This window comes from Anthonomus grandis, chromosome 20 (genome assembly GCF_022605725.1).
Source record: "Anthonomus grandis grandis chromosome 20, icAntGran1.3, whole genome shotgun sequence".
Classification (NCBI taxonomy): Eukaryota; Metazoa; Arthropoda; class Insecta; order Coleoptera; family Curculionidae; genus Anthonomus; species Anthonomus grandis.
In genome coordinates this window covers 5,200,669-5,224,210 of record NC_065565.1, presented here as the reverse complement: position 1 = coordinate 5,224,210, position 23,542 = coordinate 5,200,669, and the positions used below count along the sequence as shown (strand labels likewise).

The window sequence follows — 23,542 nt, the reverse complement described above, 5'->3', positions numbered from 1 at the left end:
AAGACATGCCTTTCGAAGGAATGATCGCTCTGGTTCGTATGCAAGGTATCAGAGTAATCGTCAACATACAAAGGAGTATAGTGGATGTAGCTCAGGTGTTCGGGGGGTCTCTCGAAGTTCTTCATATAAGAAGTCTGGCTGCTTTGATGGCGGTTTAACCGAGGGATCTCCACGAAGTTTAGGGCTCGAGCAAAGGGAACGATGAACGACCTTAAGGACTGTAAGGAAATATCGAGGGCGACTGACTGGGTCTCTTTCAGAGTAAGCGAGACGACACTATTACTAAAGCTTCCTCGTCTAAAATCTACATCTCGACGAGAGGTTAGGGTCTGAATAACGGGACGTTTAACCTCGAAAGACTTCTTAACGCGAGCAACGTGAAAATGTACCGGATTCGGTACCGAGTACGAGCCTTTCGGAAGGCCTGCGTGACTGTTAGTGCGATAGTACCGTTTTGTAAGTTCTTGCTTAAACGGTTCGAGTTGTGTTAGTGCCTCGGTATCTGTAAGAAGAACCAAAATGGTGCTTTAATATGGTTGTACCGTTAGTGAAATAACCCTGGGATCTGAGAAGCGAGTAAGCGATTAGAAAAAAATAAAAAGCGTAACGAAAAAAAGCTGATACGACATTTTTTAGTGGTTAATAACACAAATAAATGTATCCGAAGTCACTTGGAACTGTTGCACGTTGAGGTACGGTCAATATGCTGTGGCTAAAAGTCAATGTAAAAATGTCTGTTGATCGGTCCTCGTACACTTGGTGAAATAAAGAGTCAGAGAGGGATGACGTGGAGGATGAACGACAGTCTTCACGTCTGCTCTGTTTAAATTATGAATGACTTATGGGATGGTGTGCTCGAAAAAATTCTAGAACGAAGGGTTGCGATTGCGCCACAGAAAAAATGTACAAAATGTGCATAACTTAGTTCGGTACAATTTTGAAAATTTGTACAATTCTTCTACGGGCACCTATTTCAGGGTTTTTAAAAAACCTATAGGATTCCAGTAAAAAATGTCCATAACCCAAAATTTTATTTAGGTTCAATTTCTAAAATTTGTACAAATATTCTGTGGACAATTTGACTGGATACTTTAGTCACAGTCTTTTAAAAGATGAACATTTGATCAACATCAACAAATTTTGTTGGGTAAAAATTATTATTTTTTATAAAATTTGTACAAAATGTTCATAACTAAAAAACTTGATTAAGTACAATTTTGAAAACTTGTACAAATATTCTGTGGACAATTTGAGTGGACATCTACTTCAGGGTTTTTCAAAAAACAGATAGAGTTTTAGTAAATACTTTTTTTTGATTTATTATACAAATTGTACAAAATGTTCATAATTCAAAAACTTGATCAAGTACAATTTTTGAAAATGTGTACAAATATTCTGTGGACAATTTGAGTGAACACCTATTTATTGTTTTTTGAAAATAGGTACATATTTTAGTAAAAAAAATTTTTGGCAAATTTTTAAATAAAAATTGTACAAATTGGCCATAACTCAAAAATTTAATTATATACAACTTTAAAAATATGTACAAATATTCTATGGACAATTTGACTGGACACCTATTTAACCGTTTTTAAAATAGGCACATATTTTAGTAAAACAAATTTTTTTCTGGAACAAAATATTTTTGGGGTAAAAATTGTACAATTTGGCTCAAAACGCAAAAACTTGATAAGGTACAATTTTGAAAATTTGTACAAATATTCTGTGGACAATTTGAGTGGACATCTACTTCAGGGTTTTTTAAAAAAACTGATAGAATTTTAGTAACAATTTTTTTTTTTTGGATTTTAAATAAAAATTGTACAAATTGACCATAACTCAAAAATTTGATTGGGTATAATTTTGAAAAATTTGTACAAATATTCTGTGGACAGCTTGACTGGATACCTATTTCACCGTTTTTCAAAATATGCACATATTTTAGTAAAACAATTTTTTTTCTGAAAACAAATATTTTTGGAGTAAAAATTGTACAAATTGGCTCTAACTCAAAAACTTCATTAGGTACAATTTTTAAAATTGGTACAATTTTTCTGTGGATAATTTGATTGGATATCTATTTCAGGGTTTTTCAAAAAACAGATAGGATTTTGACAAAAATTTTTTTTTTTTTTTTTTTATGTAAATTGTACAAATTGACCATAAGTCAAGAACTTAATTAGGTACAATTGTGAAAATTTGTACAAATATTCTATGGACAATTTGACTGGACACCTATTTCACAGTTTTTAAAATAGGCACATATTTTAGTAAAACAAATTTTTTTCTGGAACAAAATATTTTTGGGGTAAAAATTGTACAATTTGGCTCAAAACGCAAAAACTTGATAAGGTACAATTTTGAAAATTTGTACAAATATTCTGTGGACAATTTGAGTGGACATCTACTTCAGGGTTTTTTAAAAAAACTGATAGAATTTTAGTAACAAATTTTTTTTTTGGATTTTAAATAAAAATTGTACAAATTGACCATAACTCAAAAATTTGATTGGGTATAATTTTGAAAAATTTGTACAAATATTCTGTGGACAGCTTGACTGGATACCTATTTTACCGTTTTTCAAAATATGCACATATTTTAGTAAAACAATTTTTTTTCTGAAAACAAATATTTTTGGAGTAAAAATTGTACAAATTGGCTCTAACTCAAAAACTTCATTAGGTACAATTTTTAAAATTGGTACAATTTTTCTGTGGATAATTTGATTGGATATCTATTTCAGGGTTTTTCAAAAAACAGATAGGATTTTGACAAAAAATTTTTTTTTTATTTTTTTATGTAAATTGTACAAATTGACCATAAGTCAAGAACTTAATTAGGTACAATTGTGAAAATTTGTACAAATATTCTATGGACAATTTGACTGGACACCTATTTCACAGTTTTTCAAAATATGCACATATTTTAGTAAAAATTTTTTTTTTCCTGAAAACAAATATTTTTGGAGTAAAAATTGTACAATTTGGCTCAAAACGCAAAAACTTGATAAGGTACAATTTTGAAAATTTGTACAAATATTCTGTGGACAAATTGAGTAAACACTTATTTGTTATTTTTTCAAAATAGGTTTATCTTTTAGTGAAAAAAAATTTTTGGGAAAAAAATAATTTTTTAATATAAAATTGTACAAATTGGCCATAACTCAAAAACTTGATTAGGTACAATTTTGAAAATTGGTACAAATGTTCTATGGACAATTTGACTGGACACCTATTTCACAGTTTTTCAAAATATGCACATATTTTAGTAAAACAATTTTTTTTCTGAAAACAAATATTTTTGGAGTAAAAATTGGCTCTAACTCAAAAACTTCATTAGGTACAATTTTGAAAATTGGTACAATTTTTCTGTGGATAATTTGATTGGATATCTATTTCAGAGTTTTTCAAAAAACAGATAGGATTTTGACAAAAAAAAATTTTTTTTTTAATTTTTTTATGTAAATTGTACAAATTGACCATAAGTCAAGAACTTAATTAGGTACAATTGTGAAAATTTGTACAAATATTCTATGGACAATTTGACTGGACACCTATTTCACAGTTTTTCAAAATATGCACATATTTTAGTAAAAAAAATTTTTTTTCCTGAAAACAAATATTTTTGGAGTAAAAATTGTACAAATTGGTTCTAACTCAAAAACTTGATAAGGTAGAATTTTGAAAATTTGAACATATATTCTATGGACAATTCCAGTGCACACCAATTTTATTTTTTTTTCAAAATCAATACATATTTTAGTTAAAAAAAAATTGGTAAAAACTTTTTTTTAATTTTTTATACAAATTGTACAAAATGTTCATAACTCAAAAACTTGATTAAGTACAATTTTGAAAATTTGTACAAATATTCTGTGGGTGCGGACAGTTTAAGTGGACACCAATTTATTGTTTTTTTTTCAAAATAAGTACACATTTAATGATTTTTTTTTTAAACAATTTTTTTGTTAAAAATTGTTGAAAAATTTTGTTAAAAAAAAATTGTACAAATTGACCATAATTTAGAAACTGGATTAGGTACAAATTTGAAAATTTGTACAAATATTCTGTGGACAATTTGAGTGCACACCAATTTTTTTTTTTTCAAAATCAATACAATGTGAGTAAAATTTGAATAAAACTTTAAGCACTGATTTTTATATAAGTGTTTTTCTGCTCCTCGTTTTCGAGTTATAAGCAAAAAACCAAAAAATTGATCCTCTTACAAGAGATTCGAATGTTTGTAAGAGGTTATTGTATGAGAGTATGTAAGAAATGTTTATATAATGATATGATAAATAAACAACAATTAAACCTCTAAATTATGCAATAATTAGTCAATTATCTATTCGATAAAAACACTAACGTCAATAACGTCAAGTATCCAAAATATTGAATCAAAACCAGACAACTTTTGTGCTCATTATCAATATTTTCATTGAATTTAAACAAAAAAATGTCCAGCAGTATTTGTTGACTTAGCAAACGCTTTTGACACCGTATTTCACGATCACTACTTTATACAAAATTTTAGTCATGACCAAACGCGTTTTTAGCTTATGCCAAGTGACTTCGGATGAACTTATAGGTGCAAAATATGTTAGATCTACAAATTTATTGTTAGTGGTAACTACTACTTACTTTTGTAACTGTTTTCTGAAGCTCTTTCGTTTCTTAGGAACTGATCTACTGGGGAGTCAACTAAACGTGCAAAAATAAAAATAAAAAATCGTGCCACTAACAAAAAAGAATTTAAAAAAAGAAAGAAGATTTAATTATAGAATATTTGAATATAGATTTTAAATAAAGAAATAATTAATATAGAAATTAAATTGATGCAAACTAAAATTTTATAATACATATCTAAATAAACGCATGCGGGTTAAATAAGAAATACGTCTAACTAAAGAAACAATGACTAATACGAAAGCTCCCTTTATTAACTTACCATCACTTAAAACGACCTCAGGTTGGCTCGGTTTAGGGGCAGTAGTGGTTTCTATCCTTAATATCTGAGGTTCTAAAAGAAAATAAATAAATTTACAATGTATGTTTCCAAAAAATCAGAATAATAATGGTGGTTAATGATTGATGTACTCTTTGTAGTAGTTTTGGCAAGGACAATCGATTTCGTTTTTTCTAAAACTACACAAAGTTGAAGATCGATTATGATAAGTTTAAAATAGAATTTCTTGATGTCCTCTCTATTCTAAACCTTGATTGTTATCTTGACCTCAATTGGGACACTGGAACTTACTTTCAAAAGAACTTGGTGTAATGGTAATAAACTATCCTATAACGCACCAAAAACTAGTATGTTAAACTTCAAATGTCCTCTAGCGAACATCCCTTTAAACCATAAACAAACACCGATAAATTCCTGAGTCTCACAACTGATGTTTATAATTTGAAATTTAAGTGACTTGTTAGGCCTTGAGAGTGATTTCCGATCACTTAGAGCCGCACATTAAGAGATCTGTTTAATTCAATTCAAAATATTTTATTCGCCTATAAAAAATACAATTCTTATTACGTTTAGCAAACAGTATATGGATCGAATCACACGATTATGAAAACCGATGCCACCTTACTCAAATCGAAAGACGGCGATACTGACCTATAAAATATCGTGAGCTTAATATTAACATATAATTAAAAAAAAAACAGAACTAAGAAAATAAATTAATAACACAAGCCTTGCTGAAAGTAGCTACATAATAAAATAATTATTAATTAAAAGACGGACAATTCTCCTTAATTGAGACTCACATTGCTTGTGGAATAGAGCATTCTCGGGTTGTTGAAGTACCACCAGTGAGTTTAATATTTAACTTACAGAAACAGGCTCTAAGGTTTATGTTTCAAGTGTCTTTTAGGCAGTAAACTAAAAAATAAATAACTCTATCATGCTTGAAAGTGTTTGCCTGGCCTATAAGAAGTACTCCAATTCACTCGACCATATTATGTTACCAGGCATACATTTATATATTTATTCAACGATTTTAGAGAATTTGTCGTTATGGTATATTCATTAAACTGTAGAATGTACGTATATCATATACTATTCTGTTTACGAAAGGGAGAAAGTTTCGGCATTTAAAAAAATTGACACGGGAATTACATATCTAGTTTTTACTTATTCGATTACTACACCTCAAATATTTGATGAAATTCTTCTGAAAAATCACTGTTTTTCGTCCATAATATCGAATCTCAAAGCACTGTTTTTGTATTATTAAGGGTAAAAACGCCAGTCTGGGTTAAAAATTGAGGTAGCTAGGACAGTTTTGGTTAAGGTAGTTTTTTTTGTTTACTTTTATTAACAAATTCTTACTTTTCTTGAGAAATAGTGTAAATATCTTTAAAAAAATTTTAGTGCAATAAAGAGCGTTTATTAACGAACATTTTCATATGAGAACGATTCTTGTACCTCAAAAACTTTTTGAGTTAGGGAGGAGTTTGTCCAAAAAGGTCCTAGAGCCACCAAATTTGAAGTTTGCAAAACTATATTGCAATTATAACATTTCTATTATCCGACATTTTTGGTCATAACTTGAAAACTACTTAAGATATTCTCGTAATTTTTTCACACCTTTATAGTGGGATTCCTGAGGATGGATTTAAGGGTAAAAACGTCAGTCTGGGTTAAAAATTGAGGTAGCTAGGGCGGTTTTGGTTGAGGTAATTTTTTTTTGTTACTTTTCTTAACAAATTCTAACTTTTATTGAGAATATTTTGATAAATAGTGAAAATATTTTAAAAAGAATTTTAGTGCAATAAAGAGCGTTTATTAACAAACATTTTCATATGAGAACGATTCTTGTACCTCAAGAACTTTTTGAGTTAGAGGCAATTTTGTCCAACAAGGTCCTAGAGCTACCAAAATTTGAAGTATATAAAACCATATTGCAATTATAATATTTATTTTATTTTTATTATCCGACATTTTTGGTCATAACTTGAAAACTACTTAAGGTATTCTCATATTTTTTTACACCTTTATAGTGGGATTCCTGAGGATGGATTTAAGGGTAAAAACGTCAATCTGGGTTAAAAATTGAGGTAGCTAGGGCTGTTTTGGTTGAGGTAATTTTTTTTGTTACTTTTCTTAACAAGTTCTAAGTTTTTTTGAGAATATTTTGAGAAATAGTGAAAATATTTTAAAAAGAATTTTAGTGCAATAAAGAGCGTTTATTACCAAACATTTTCATATGAGAACGATTCTTGTACCTCAAAAACTTTTTGAGTTAGAGGAAATTTTTCCGAACAAGGTCCTAGAGCTACCAAATTTGAAGTTTATAAAAGCATATTACAATGACCAGATTTTTATTTATTAGCACACATTTTTGGTCATAACTTGAAAACTACTTAAGATATTCTCATAATTTTTTGACACCTTTATAGTGGGATTCCTGAGGATGGATTTAAGGGTAAAAACGTCAGTCTGGGTTGAAAATTAAGGTAGCTAGAGCTGTTTTGGTTGAGGTATTTTTTTTTTGTTTCTTTTCTTAACAAATTCTAACTTTTCTTGAGAATATTTTGAGAAATAGTGGAAATATTTAAAAAATAGTACTAGTGCAATAAAGAGCATTTATTATCAAACTTTTGCATATGAGAACGATTCTTGTACCTCAAAAACTTTTTGAGTTAGAGGCAATTTTGTCCAACAAGGTCCTAGAGCTACCAAATTTGAAGTTTATAAAACCATATTGCAATGACAAGATTTTTATTTATTAGCACACATTTTTGGTCATAACTTGAAAACTACTTAAGATATTCTCATAATTTTTTGACACCTTTATAGTGGGATTCTTGAGGATGGATTTAAGGGTAAAAACGTCAGTCTGGATTAAAAATTAAGGTAGCTAGAGCTGTTTTGGTTGAGGTTTTTTTTTGTTGCTTTTCTTAACAAATTCTAACTTTTTTTGAGAATATTTTGAGAAATAGTAAAAATATTTTAAAAAAGAGTTTAAGTGCAATAAAGAGCGTTTATTACCAAACATTTTCATATGAGAACGATTCTTGTACCTCAAAAACTTTTTGAGTTAGAGGCAATTTTGTCCAACAAGGTCCTAGAGCTACCAAATTTGAAGTTTAGAAAAGCATATTGCAATGGCAAGATTTGTATTTATTAGCCGACATTTTTAGTCATAACTTGAAAACTACTTTAAATATTCTCATAATTTATTTACATCTTTATAGTGGGATTCCTGAGGATGGATTTAAGGGTAAAAACGTTAGTCTGGGTTAAAAATTGAGACTATTTTTTTGCATTTGTCACCTTTGAAATTGGTGTAACCAAAATTGGTGAAAAGTGAGCATATAAGCAGTCCCTATAATATTTTTTTTGGTTTTAACTTTGTTATTTTTACTAATTTTGAAAAAGAAATAGCTTTAAAAAATTCTAGTGGTTCCTATATTAGGGTATAACAATTTCGTGATCGTAGAAGCGGATTAAAACCTTCTAATGTTAGAAAAACTGAATTTTTAAAAGCGAATATGCAAAATTAATTATTTTTATGTTTGGTACACGTTAGATCTATATTTTCGTTTTGTTGGTGAAAGTTCTATTATAGAAAAATTGAAATTATATTTGCACATTTAAAAAGAATATTAATGCAAGAAAATTTAATTGATAAAGCGACTATTGTATGCGATGAATATTATAATACTGATATTAATGTATCTAATCTCTTGCAGTGATACTAAAGAAATCTAGTCATTAGGTAAAAAGTATCAAGTATCAGATTGATCAGTTTTTAGTTTGGAATTAAAATCAGTATAACATAAGCCATATTCCAAGGAAATCGGTGGAAAAATAAGGAAATTATGGCGGATTTTGTTTTTTGCTTATATTGGCTTTTGCGAAAATTCTTTTTACTCAAAAACCTTTTTGTATCTCAAAAACTAGTCAATAGTTTTTTGAAAATTCTTGACGCTTTTTATAGAGGAGACTTGAGCGCACGCTTGTATCTAGTTTTTAACCATTTTCTAACAAGAGTTTTCTTAAAAAATTGCGTGAAACTTTAAAGTCTCCAAGAGGGTCTGCTTTTCCAAAATGTCGCATTACTCTGAAACAATTGAGTTAACAAAACTTTCCATAGATACAGTTTTCGTTTGGAATTAAAATTTCAATAATATGAGCTAAATTTCATGGAAATCGGTGCAGAAATAAGGAACTTATGGCAAATTTTCATTTTTATTTTGACAGATTTTTCAAAAAAATTTAACGCATAAACTACTGGGTTAACAAATTTTTTTGTAGATACATTTTTTGTTTAGAATTAAAAATAGTCTTTTATAAGCTATATTTGATGAAAATCGGTGAAAAAATAAGAAAATTATAGCAAATTTTCGTTTTTATTTTGACAGATTTGCCAAAAGAAAATATTCGGTTAATGAACATTTTCGTAGGCACCTGATTTGTTTGGAATTAAAAATTCTTTCTTACGATCCAATTTCCATATAACCCGGTATTTCCTTAATAGAAAACTAATAAATTAATAAAATTTCTTGAATTAAGATACATGTTTCTGCTTATTGGCTTCTTCAGGCAAAGAATCACAGAATTTCCCACTTAAATCGTCCTGTTTAACTCAATGAGGCTTTATAAAGTGCTCTGCTAGAAAGTGATAGAGACAATTATTCATGGCTTTAACCTCAAGTTATTTGCATTGAATTTTTTGCATTCATTTCGAAAATTCAATCAGTTGTTTTATTATGGGAATTCTTGGGAACAAAGAGGATCGAAAAAAACCAAGAATTTAATTTTTATTTAAAATTAAATGATTGACTTTTGAAATAAACTGTTTTAATTTAAAAAAAAAACATTCGTAAGGTAATTTTAATGTCTCGAATTGTTTGTTTGTTGTTTGTAAGTTCGAGATCTTACAGTTTTACAAGATTTTTATTTATTAGCCGACATTTTTGGTCATAACTTGAAAACTACTTAAGATATTCTCATAATTTTTTGACACCTTTACAGTGGGATTCCTGAGGATGGATTTAAGGGTAAAAACGTCAGTCTGGGTTAAAAATTGGGATAGCTAGGGCGATTTTGGTTGAGGTAGTTTTATTTTGTTATTTTTATTAACAAACTCTTAACTTTTCCTGAGAATATATAGAGAAATAGTGGAAATATTTTAAAAATAGTACTAGTGCAATAAACAGCGTTTATTACCAAACATTTTAATATGAGAACGATTCTTGTACCTCAAAAACTTTTTAAGTTAGAGGCAATTTTGTCCAACAAGGTCCTAGAGCTACCAAAATTTGAAGTTTATAAAACCATATTGCAATAACAAGATTTTTATTTATTAGCCGACATTTTTAGTCATAACTTGAAAACTACTTAAAATATTCTCATAATTTTTTTACCCCTTTATAGTGGGATTCCTGAGGATGGATTTAAGGGAAAAAACGTCAGTCTGGGTTAAAAATTGAGATAGCTAGGGTGATTTTAGTTGAGGTAGTTTTATTTTGTTATTTTTATTAACAAATTCTAACTTTTCCTGAGAATATATAGAGAAATAGTGGAAATATTTTAAAAATAGTACTAGTGCAATAAACAGCGTTTATTACCAAACATTTTCATATGAGAACGATTCTTGTACCTCAAAAACTTTTTGAGTTAGAGGCAATTTTGTCCAACAAGGTCCTAGAGCTACCAAATTTGAAGTTTATAAAACCATATTGCAATGACAAGATTTTGATTTATTAGCACACATTTTTGGTCATAACTTGAAAACTACTCAAGGTATTCTCATAATTTTTTTACACCTTTATAGTGGGATTCCTGAGGATGGATTTAAGGGTAAAAACGTCAGTCTGGGTTAAAAATTGAGGTAGCTAGAGCTGTTTTGGTTGAGGTAATTTTTTTTGTTATTTTTCTTAACAAATTCTAACTTTTCTTGAGAATATTTTGAGAAATAGTGAAAATATTTTAAAAAGAATTTTAGTGCAATAAAGAGCGTTTATTACCAAACATTTTCATATGAGAACGATTCTTGTACCTCAAAAACTTTTTGAGTTAGAGGAAATTTTTCCCAACAAGGTCCTAGAGCTACCAAATTTAAAGTTTATAAAACCATATTGCAATGACAAGATTTTGATTTATTAGCACACATTTTTGGTCATAACTTGAAAACTACTCAAGGTATTCTCATAATTTTTTTACACCTTTATAGTGGGATTCCTGAGGATGGATTTAAGGGTAAAAACGTCAGTCTGGGTTAAAAATTGAGGTAGCTAGGGCTGCTTTGGTTGAGGTAATTTTTTTTGTTACTTTTCTTAACAAATTCTAACTTTTTTTGAGAATATTTTGATAAATAGTAAAAATATTTTAAAAAAGAGTTTTAGTGCAATAAAGAGCGTTTATTATCAAACATTTGCATATGAGAACGATTCTTGTACCTCAAGAACTTTTTGAGTCAGAGGCAATTTTGTCCAACAAGGTCCTAGAGCCACCAAATTTGAAGTTTGTAAAACCATATTGCAATGACAAGATTTTTATTTATTAGCCGACATTTTTAGTCATAACTTGAAAACTACTTAAGATACTCTTAAAATTTTTTTACATCCTTATAGTGGGATTCCTGAGGATGGATTTAAGGGTAAAAACATCAGTCTGGGTTAAAAATTGAGGTAGCTAGAGCTGTTTTGGTTAAGGTAATTTTTTTTGTTATTTTTCTTAACAAATTCTAACTTTTCTTGAGAATATTTTGAGAAATGGTGGAAATATTTGAAAACGAGTATTAGTGCAATAAAGAGCATTTACTAACAAACATTTTCATATGAGAACGATTCTTGTACCTGAAAAACTTTTCGAGTTAGAGGCAATTTTGTACATCAAGGTCCCAGAGCCACTAAATTTGAAGTTCTCCCAAACCAATGAAATGCTCTACCAATTATACGATAAAAATTTGTTCTTTTTTGACAATAATTCACAGTCAATTGCGTCAAATGCCTTTTGCAAATCAAAGAATATTGCAATGACAAAGTTTCCATTATCTACGTAAAATTGACAGCCGACAAGTTGTAAATCTTTTAATCTCTAAATCAATGTTTTTTGGCAAAAAATAACGATGAAATCCAATAAAATGGCAATTTCATAAATTCGTTTTAAGATTGTCGCTTCAACAAGAGGCTTTTTATTTTATATCACAGTAACTCTTGAAAGACAATGATGAACGTCTTTAAATCTAGTGTTGTGCTCATGATCGCACTAAAACTGCTCAAACTGTAGTACTCAATATAATATTCTTTTATTTTAAGGGTAAAAGACACTTTTTTTTATGAAAACTCGTTTCAATTAAAATAAAAATTAAAACAAAACTTACCGTCTCTACTTTCTTCTTCTGTCTCACTGGTGACTGAGGTAGGCGACCTCAAATGAAGGCCGTCCAATCGTTTGTTAATCTGCGAGGAAGACAACCCTTCCGATTCACTATAGTCTGTATCGTCTGAAATTGTTTTTATATATTTTTTAACGCTGTTATGAAAAAAATCCTCCTCCCTCTTACATTCTCCCTTAGACTTCTTCTCGACCACCCTCTTGTAATCCTCCAGCTCTTCGTCTGTCACACAATCGAACGGATTTTTGGCATAAGGACTCTTGTATACCATCGCGTTGTGTTGATGTCCCCTTTGAATTATACCCTTCGACGCTGCCCCCATTAGAACTACTTGATCACCTATCAAGTACATATAGTCAATTAAATACGAAGTTTATACTGATGTGTTTAAGTTACATCTTGTCTCGATTCTACTTAAGTATTATAATCTTTATTTATAAAAAATTAAATACGGTAAAAAATAAAATATTCTCACAATAATGGGTTAATTGGTTCTTAATCCGTCCAAATGCGATGTTTTTTGGTCCAGACAAAGACTTAGCTGGACAAAAAATTCAACTTTATATGAATAATACTTGAATTCCTAATGTTCTTGGATATGAAAATCTTGGAGTTATTTTTGATCATAATTTAAGGTTTAAAACCCATGTAAGCAAAGTTGTGCAAAGGTCAATTATTTCTTTCAAAAATCTCTATAAAAGCTTGTCTTCTTTTCATATTTTCCCTTACAGAGACCATGTAAGTCACAAGTTGAGCTTATAAAACTGGCTAAATATGCAAGAAAGGTTTAGGCTTCACTTGGTAAGTTTTTTGCATGAGTTGTTTGAGACAAGGAAGCCCAAGTACTTATATGAAAAGCTTGCATCTCTCTCTAGCACTCTAGACACGCCACAATAATTTACTCAATATACCTCGTCATAGAACTCCTCTTGTTCAGCGTTCTTTCTCATATGTTATCCTTAAGTTATTTAATGGTGAGATGCCAAATGTTTTTGTCAACTTATTTAAAAATTATTTACTGTCAAAATATTGATGTACAGCAATTGTGTATCTGTATTTTTGTGTTTAACTGTGTACATTTTGATGAACCAGGGCAATGAATAAATGTAAATTCGTTTTTGATTTAGTCAAATGATAATTAAAACACAAAACGTATATTTCCTCAGCGAAGTGCAGCATAGCTGGCTGCACTTCGCCGAGGATAAAATAAAGACGCATTTATTTATTTATTTATTATTTATAAATTTATTGTCTTTGAATTGAATTATTATACTATCAACTTAAAAAAAAACGAAAAAATACTTCAAAATAATGTAAAATTTATTTATATTATCTTTTTTATGGTTTTTAAATCAACTCTCTACAAACAAGTGAGGAGTTTGGGTGCAAAACCGGATATATCCACTTTTCACCGAAAATCGTTTTTTGGTTCTTTGTTATCATTTCTATAGGTTCATGTATTTATTTGAAAGCAAAACCGAATAAATCCCATTTAAAACGTTAAGTAAACTTCGACATTTGGAGCAAAACCGGATATATCCAAATTTTGATAACAAAAGCGGATATATTCAAATAAACAAGTTGTGCGTATTCTATTGCACTTTTTATTATCTATTCTAGTAGTTGTTGTTTGGACGTTAAGTTGTGACTCCACGCGCTTTTAACTCCTATAAGACCAGTCAAATAAAAGTGTTCTTTTAGTGTTTTAAGTTCATAAGACATCGAGTCATTACAACAAAAGAAAAATACGTTGAAATATATTCGGAAGGGGGTTTGGTAAAAAAACTGAGCGTTGACTGGCAAATGTATAATGTTAAAGAATTGGAAAAGGTATATAAAAAAATAAAGGAGCATTTTGGGGATGATTGGCGAAACAGGGAAGATTTTTTGTGGTACAAAAACCTATTACATAGTAACAATACCGGAGCCAATGTGGATACTTCGGTAAATTTTGAAACCCAAGAAGAAAATGAGCTATGCGATTGCCTGCATGAAAGAAACGCAACACATATTTAATTTTCCTTTCATTACTTTTGTCAAATTAATTAACTTGATACAGTTTGTTTAAAGAGAAATAAATATATATTTTTGCTTACTATGTCTCATTTGTATGCAAAAACGGATATATACAAACTTTTATTGCTAATAATGACGAATTGTTAACTTTTTTTTGTTTCTTTTTATGTTAACAAATTGGTCAACCCCGCTAAATTAAAGATATTTTCTTAAAATATGACTATTTTTAAATACACAGGGTGTTTTTCGTGTTTCTTGAAAATTTTCTGAAAGTGGATATATCCGGTTAAGCACGCGAACTCCTCAAGTACAATAGAACAGAATTTGTTCCCCTAAAGCAGTTTTTTACATGAAAAGATCCAAAATTGCCCAAAATTTTTACTTTTTTCTAGAGTACACCTTTGCAACTCTTCAGATTATTATAATGCATGATTTCCTTACTGGCAGTTTTAAATCACCTCTTTAAGTACAATAGAATAGAATTTGTCCCCCAAAAACAACATTTTTTGCATGAAAAAATCCAACATTGCTCAAAATTTTCACTTTTTTCTGGAGTAGATCCTTAAAACTTTCCAGATTAATATAATTCATGGTTTCCTTATTGGTATTTTTTAAATCAACTCTCTAAGTGTAATAAAACAGAATTTGTCCCCTAAAGCAAAGTTTTTTACATTAAAAAAACCCAAAATTGCCCAAAATTTTAACTTTTTTTTGGAGTACATTCTTGAAACTTTCCAGATTGTTATAATTCATGATTTTCCGACTGGTAGTTTTTAAATCAACTCTCTAAGTACCATCGTGCCGAAAAAAAACTGGGAGATTAAAATTTAAGTAGGGAATTGTCTCCTCCTAGTCTATTATAGTAAATCACATTCCTTAGGTATAGTATGCATATTTACGCTTTATGAATTTTTGGAGTCTTAATAATTACATATATAAATAATAATATTGATACAAAACTAACTGATATCTTTTTTGATAATATGGAATAACAAAAAATTATTAATACTTAGTAAGCGTACCGCCGTTATCAATTACAGCTTGCAAACGTCGTGGCATACTTAAAATTAAGTTTCTAGTATTTTATCCCAAAAAACCTTAAATGTCGTTTACCTTAGCTAAGGAAACGGTATTTTTACTAATGCCCAATTCTTCTGCTGCGATTCTTTTTATCTTAGGAACTCCATCCATGAGACGAGTGTATATTATTGCTTTTTCTTGAGAAGATAATGCGGGCATTTTGAAAAAACGATTTTGTGGACACGGATGTCAAAAAATTCAATTAACTTTGACAACATAAAAATATAATAGACCAAGAGATTTAGGACATTTTGCTGTGCCAGCTTTTTTTTTTGGCACGATAGTACAATAGAACAGAATTTGTCTCACAAAAACAATATTTTCCAGATGAAAAAACCGAAAATTGCCCAAAATTTTGACTTTTTTTTGGAGTAGACTTTTGAAACTTTCCAGATTATTATAATTCATGATTTCCTTAATGATAGTTTTTAAATCACTTTTTTAAGTATAAGAGAACAGAATTTGTACCCCTAAAGCAGCATCTTCCACATGAAAAAACCGATAATTGCCCAAAATTTTCACTTTTTTTTGGAGTAGATCCTTGAAACTTTCCAGATTGTTATAATTCATGGTTTCCTTACTGGTAGTTTTTAAATGAACTCTCTAAGTACAATAGAACAGAATTTGTCCTCCAAAAGCAACATTTTCCACACGAAAAAACCGAAACTTGCCCAAAATTTTGAGTTTTTTTTGAAACAGACCTTTGAAACTTTCCAGATTATTATAATTCATGATTTCCTTAATGGTATTTTTTAAATCAACTCTCTAAGTACAACAGAACAGAATTTGTACCCCAAAAGCAACATTTTCCACATGGAAAAACCGAAAATTGCCCAAAATTTTCACTTTTTTTTGGAGCACATCCTTTAAACTTTCGAGATTATTATAATTCATGATTTCCTTACTGGTAGTTTTTAAATCAACTCTCTAAGTACAATAGAACAGAATTTGTCTCCCAAAAGCAACATTTTCCAAATAAAAAAATCCAAAATTGCCCAAAACTTTCACTTTTTTTTGGAGTGCATTCTTTAAATTTTCGAGATTATTATAATTCATGATTTCCTCACTGGTAGTTTCTAAATCAACTCTCTAAGTACAATAGAACAGAATTTGTCTCCCAAAAGCAAAATTTTTTGCATGAAAACCATTAACACGGTACCTGTCTATGAAAAGCTCCTTGAGAATTGTGTTAAGGAACAACTTGTTGAGTTTTGTGATAAAGGCAAAATAATTGTTCCTGGACGGTCGGGATTTCGTGAGCATCATTCTTGTGAATCCGTTGTCGTTAATATTTGTGATGAATTTCTCAAAGCTATCGACTGTGATAATCTTGTTTTAGCGGTATTTTTAGATTTTAAGAGAGCCTCCGAAACGATAGATAGACAAATTTTAATTACCAAACTACAGCAATTAGGAATTAGGGATAATGCTTTGAGTTGGTTTAAGTCGTATGTGTCTAACAGAGTCCAACGTGTAATGTTTAAAAATAGTATATCTCAGTGTGTTTTTGTTAATTATGGTGTGCCTCAAGGAACTGTTTTAGGACCATTTTTGAAAAGTGTAGGGTGGTATTATTTGCAGATGATACAATGGTGTATATTATAGGCAAGAACTTACAGCAAATGCAAATCGACCTAAAAAATAAATTGAATAGTTTATTTGTCTGGCTTTGCACTAACAAATTGTGTTTAAATACAGCTAAATCGAAGTTTTGCATATTTGGCAAAAAGTCACGACTTAATCAAATAGACATGGATAGTGTGAGCATTACTGTAAATGGAGATAGGATTCTTTATGAGAGTGAAATTAAGTATTTGGGTACTATTCTAGATGCCAATTTAAACTTTGGTGCACATGCAGACTACGTCATGCGAAAATTCTCCAAAAAAGTTGGATTTATCACCAGAGTGGGAGGAAACCTCTCCATGAGCACAAAGTTGCTTTTGTTTAATAGCATTGCACTTCCGCATTTGCAGTATTGATCCACGTTGTTGTTTAATTTGCCACAATATAAACTACACCAGTTGGAAGTAATACAGAATAGAGCTATGAGACTGATTTTAAAATGTGATCGATATACACCAATTAAATGTATGTTAAGTGTCCTAAATATGATGTCTGTGACTGAACGTATAAAGTTTAATGTCTATTTGTTTATATTTAAATTGAAACATCGTTTGTTACCCAGCTAAATCTGTGACAAGTTAAAATCGTTTGAGGATGTACACACATACAATACTAGACATCGTCAAGATTTCGCCATAGTGGATAGGTGTAACACTGTTCAGTTACTTAATTCGATTTTATTTAGAGGCTCAATAGAATTTAATAAATTGCCTGTGATAATTAAGACCTGTGATAATGTAAACCAGTTTGGGAGGCTATTGAGAAAACATCTTTTAAATAGGGATAGCTAAGAGTATTTCTATTTTTTTTTTTTTTGTGTTGTACATTATATTCTTTTTATGATTTTAGTTATAAGTTTTATTATACCTAATGTAGCCCTGTATGTAATGAACTTTTATTGGTTTATTATTATTATTGTAGTTTATTTTCTTTGTAGGCTTTAGTACTGCTTTATATTATAATTATAGTTATTGTAATGTATGTAGCTATTATGCTAAATAAACTTCTTTATTAAAAAAACCAAAATTGCCCAAAATGTTGACTTTTTTTGGAGTACATCCTTTAAACTTTCCAGATTATTATAATTCATGGTTTCCTTATTAGGAGTTTTTAAATCAACTCTCTAAGTACAACAGAACAGAATTTGTCCCCCAAAAGCAGTTTTTCAAATAAAAAAAACGAAAATTGCCCAAAATTTTCACTTTTTTCAGGAGTAGACCTTTAAAACTTTCCAGATTAATATAATTCATGATTTCCTTACTGGTAGTTTTTAAATCAACTCTCTAAGTACAATAGAACAGAATTTGTCTCCCAAAGGCAACATTTTCCACATGAAAAAACCGAAAATTGCCCAAAATTTTGACTTTTTTTTGGAGTAGACCTTTGAAACTTTCCAGATTATTATAATTCATGATTTCCTTATTGGCAGTTTTTAAATCAACCCTCTAAGTACAATAGAACAGAATTTGGACCCCAAAAGCAGTTTTGCACATGATAAAAACCGAAAATTGCCCAAAATTTTGACTTTTTTTTGGAGTAGACCTTTGCAACATTCCAGATTATTATAGTTCATGATTTCCTTACTGGTAGTTTTTAAAGCAACTCTCTAAGTACAATAGAACAGAATTTGTCTCCCAAAGGCAACATTTTCCACATGAAAAAACCGAAAATTGCCCAAAATTTTGACTTTTTTTTGGAGTAGACCTTTGCAACATTCCAGATTATTATAGTTCATGATTTCCTTACTGGTAGTTTTTAAATCAACCCTCTAAGTACAATAGAACAGAATTTGGACCCCAAAAGCAGTTTTTCACATGACAAAAACCGAAAATTGCCCAAAATTTTGACTTCTTTTTGGAATAGACCTTTGAAACTTTCCTGATTATTATAATTCATGATTTCCTTATTGGCAGTTTTTAAATCAACCCTCTAAGTACAATAGAACAGAATTTGGACCCCAAAAGCAGTTTTTTACATGACAAAAACCGAAAATTGCCCAAAATTTTGACTTCTTTTTGGAATAGACCTTTGAAACTTTCCTGATTATTATAATTCATGATTTCCTTATTGGCAGTTTTTAAATCAACCCTCTAAGTACAATAGAACAGAATTTGGACCCCAAAAGCAGTTTTTTACATGACAAAAACCGAAAATTGCCCAAAATTTTGACTTCTTTTTGGAATAGACCTTTGAAACTTTCCTGATTATTATAATTCATGATTTCCTTATTGGCAGTTTTTAAATCAACCCTCTAAGTACAATAGAACAGAATTTGGACCCCAAAAGCAGTTTTTTACATGACAAAAACCGAAAATTGCCCAAAATTTTGACTTCTTTTTGGAATAGACCTTTGAAACTTTCCTGATTATTATAATTCATGATTTCCTTATTGGCAGTTTTTAAATCAACCCTCTAAGTACAATAGAACAGAATTTGGACCCCAAAAGCAGTTTTTCACATGACAAAAACCGAAAATTGCCCAAAATTTTGACTTCTTTTTGGAATAGACCTTTGAAACTTTCCTGATTATTATAATTCATGATTTCCTTATTGGCAGTTTTTAAATCAACCCTCTAAGTACAATAGAACAGAATTTGGACCCCAAAAGCAGTTTTTTACATGACAAAAACCGAAAATTGCCCAAAATTTTGACTTCTTTTTGGAATAGACCTTTGAAACTTTCCTGATTATTATAATTCATGATTTCCTTATTGGCAGTTTTTAAATCAACCCTCTAAGTACAATAGAACAGAATTTGGACCCCAAAAGCAGTTTTTCACATGACAAAAACCGAAAATTGCCCAAAATTTTGACTTCTTTTTGGAATAGACCTTTGAAACTTTCCTGATTATTATAATTGATGATTTCCTTATTGGCAGTTTTTAAATCAACCCTCTAAGTACAATAGAACAGAATTTGGACCCCAAAAGCAGTTTTTCACATGACAAAAACCGAAAATTGCCCAAAATTTTGACTTCTTTTTGGAATAGACCTTTGAAACTTTCCTGATTATTATAATTCATGATTTCCTTATTGGCAGTTTTTAAATCAACCCTCTAAGTACAATAGAACAGAATTTGGACCCCAAAAGCAGTTTTTCACATGACAAAAACCGAAAATTGCCCAAAATTTTGACTTTTTTTTGGAGTAGACCTTTGCAACATTCCTGATTATTATAATTCATGATTTCCTTATTGGCAGTTTTTAAATCAACCCTCTAAGTACAATAGAACAGAATTTAGACCCCAAAAGCAGTTTTTCACATGACAAAAACCGAAAATTGCCCAAAATTTTGACTTCTTTTTGAAAAAGACCTTTGAAACTTTCCTGATTATTATAATTCATGATTTCCTTATTGGCAGTTTTTAAATCAACCCTCTAAGTACAATAGAACAGAATTTGGACCCCAAAAGCAGTTTTTCACATGACAAAAACCGAAAATTGCCCAAAATTTTGACTTCTTTTTGAAAAAGACCTTTGAAACTTTCCTGATTATTATAATTCATGATTTCCTTATTGGCAGTTTTTAAATCAACCCTCTAAGTACAATAGAACAGAATTTGGACCCCAAAAGCAGTTTTTCATATGACAAAAACCGAAAATTGCCCAAAATTTTGACTTCTTTTTGGAATAGACCTTTGAAACTTTCCTGATTATTATAATTCATGATTTCCTTATTGGGAGTTTTTAAATCAACCCTCTAAGTACAATAGAACAGAATTTAGACCCCAAAAGCAGTTTTTCACATGACAAAAACCGAAAATTGCCCAAAATTTTGACTTCTTTTTGAAAAAGACCTTTGAAACTTTCCTGATTATTATAATTCATGATTTCCTTATTGGCAGTTTTTAAATCAACCCTCTAAGTACAATAGAACAGAATTTGGACCCCAAAAGCAGTTTTTCATATGACAAAAACCGAAAATTGCCCAAAATTTTGACTTTTTTTTGGAGTAGACCTTTGCAACATTCCAGATTATTATAGTTCATGATTTCCTTACTGGTAGTTTTAAAATCAACTCTCTAAGTACAATAGAACAGAATTTGTCTCACAAAAGCAGAATTTTTCACTTGAAAAAATTCAAAATTGCCCAAAGTATTCACTTTTTCTTAAAGTAGGGCCTTAAAACTTTCCAGATTATCAAAGGGTAACTAAAATAGTTTCGGTCATCCTCCACTAAATTTATTTAAAAAACCATCTATCCTACATGTTTCGGACATATAAGATGTCCATCATCAGGGATATACAATGAGGGTTTTCGTCACAACACATAAAAAGCCACAGTGCTTCTGGCAAGGTCAAAGGTTAAAATTACTAACAATAAATAAAAAGGGCATATTAAGATGCAAGGTAATTATGTGATTTTAATGTTTGTGTGGACCCCGTTTGGTCACTTTCTCATGCATCTTAATATGCCCTTTTTATTTATTGTTAGTAATTTTAACCTTTGACCTTGCCAGAAGCACTGTGGCTTTTTATGTGTTGTGACGAAAACCCTCATTGTATATCCCTGATGATGGACATCTTATATGTCCGAAACATGTAGGATAGATGGTTTTTCAAATAAATTTAGTGGATGATGACCGAAACTATTTTAGTTAACCTTTGACATATTAACTCCACTGCAAGTATGGACTACTTCTTCAACTTTCCAGATTATTATAATTCATGGTTTTCTTACTGGTAGTTTTTAAATGAAGTCTCTAAGTACTATAGATCAGAATTTAATCGCCAAAAGCAGTTTTCCACATGACAAAAACCAAAACACTTTTTCTTGGCTTATAGCTCTAACATTATAAAAAACAAAAATTGATATAAAGTAATTTTAAATTCCAATTCTAATTTATGTAAAAATAAACTAGAGGAAACAAAATAATTGAAATATTCAAAGTGCAATTGCAATCATATCTTTCTTTGCAACCATTAATTGATTTGTTTTTTTTAAAATTGATCTTATAAAAAATTGTCACAGTTTAGGATTAAAACGTTAAGATCTAACCATTTTTTTTAAATTAAATTCAAAGCATCCTCGCATTCATGCACCTCTGTCCAAGGCCTTCCTTTCACAAACACCCTTATGTCAAATAATATAAAACACTAATTAAAATTTTATAATTATTGGGACGTACTCTCGCTCTCTAATTAATACACTAATAAATATATAATTAATTTAAACAATATTATAATAATAAACATAAAATTGAATTGAAAAAAATTACCTGTTTGAGTCACGGCGGCGTCCTGCATCTTACGAGCCTCCTCCCACGTCACGCCCTCCAAAATGTGAGACTGGGGACCGGCCGATATTTTGTCCGCCCTCCTGTAGTCTTTAATCTGCACGTTCGAAGCAGAAATAATTGATTTAAAAAAATTGTTATTTATGTAACAAATGTGAAAGTTGTCGCACAATTCCCATAAATAAAAAAAGGGGATTTTACACACAAAATCTTTTCTATTATCGAAGAAATAAAGAACGAGTTAATGAAGAACGGTCTTTTTTTTGTAGAAAATAATTGCTCGAGAGAAAACTGAATCAAATCAGGTTGCGATTAAAACTATAAACTGGCCAGCAAAAAGTCCCGATCTTAACCCGATTGAGAATATATAAGACATAATTAACCCCTTTAGTTTTTCTATTTTAAATCCTGGATTCCGGGAGACAAAGGAATTGATACAGATTTAACTGAGATTGGAGAATAATATTAAAGATTTAGGAACAGTCCTTTAGTTCAAACTTATATAGATACATATTTAAAAAAAAAAAAGTATTTTTCTTACCTGTTGCTGTTTTTGCTTGAACTCCTTCGGATTGGTACCCTGAGGGACAAACTGCAAGGCAGCGTCGATTTTGACGGGTGTACTGGAGTGACTGGGCGATCCTTCAGCCACCCACTGTAACAGCAAAACCAGCTAATTAGATTGGTGCTAAATTTACGTTTAAATTAAAGAAAAAAAAAGAAAAAAAGAAAATCGTCGTCATAATTCGGAGTAAAAAAAATTCGTGTGCCCGTACCGTACTTTGTGCAACGTCAACCCGCCCTAATAAACTGGTTTTGCTGTTTGAGGCGCTAATTTACGTTTGATCACTGGTGACACAAGCACGCACTACGAGCACACGTTTTTTTTTTATACTCGTAAATGTAAGGAAACTGTGTGGGAAGTTTTTGATTTTTTTATTTTTATTAAATCTTTATAATGTCCTGAGATGTAAAGCGCTTACTTTTTCACGGAAAAAAAAATCCAATTGAATATGGTTTCGGGTTTGGGTGTCCCTACTTTTTGACCCTAATTTAGCCTTTACTGTTGGGCTTTATAGTACGCCATTGTCGGGGGATTTTTAATAACATAGAGGCAATAAAAACATTATTTTTTAAAGTAAAATTCTTCTGAACAATCACAGTTTTTATTTATTTTTGGTAGTTGTAACCTTGTCTGAGGCACTAGATCTGTAAGATGTATTGACGAAAC

At 30.1% G+C, this 23,542-nt stretch overlaps 1 protein-coding gene across 2 annotated transcripts in view; it reads right to left on the bottom strand.

Moving 5' to 3' along the window:
- Window positions 1-23,542, bottom strand: part of LOC126747989 (protein hu-li tai shao) — a 106,172-nt gene that overhangs the window by 16,303 nt on the left and 66,327 nt on the right. Inside the window, exons 9-14 of one of the 2 annotated variants that reach the window (XM_050456979.1) lie at window positions 22,853-22,966; window positions 22,294-22,408; window positions 12,521-12,691; window positions 12,338-12,460; window positions 4,948-5,019; window positions 4,641-4,700 (exon numbers count right to left, since the gene is read on the bottom strand). In XM_050456979.1, the coding sequence (XP_050312936.1) occupies window positions 4,641-4,700; window positions 4,948-5,019; window positions 12,338-12,460; window positions 12,521-12,691; window positions 22,294-22,408; window positions 22,853-22,966 (655 nt within the window). The remainder of the gene's footprint in view (window positions 1-4,640; window positions 4,701-4,947; window positions 5,020-12,337; window positions 12,461-12,520; window positions 12,692-22,293; window positions 22,409-22,852; window positions 22,967-23,542) is intronic. The other variant, XM_050456980.1, reaches the window with a different exon arrangement.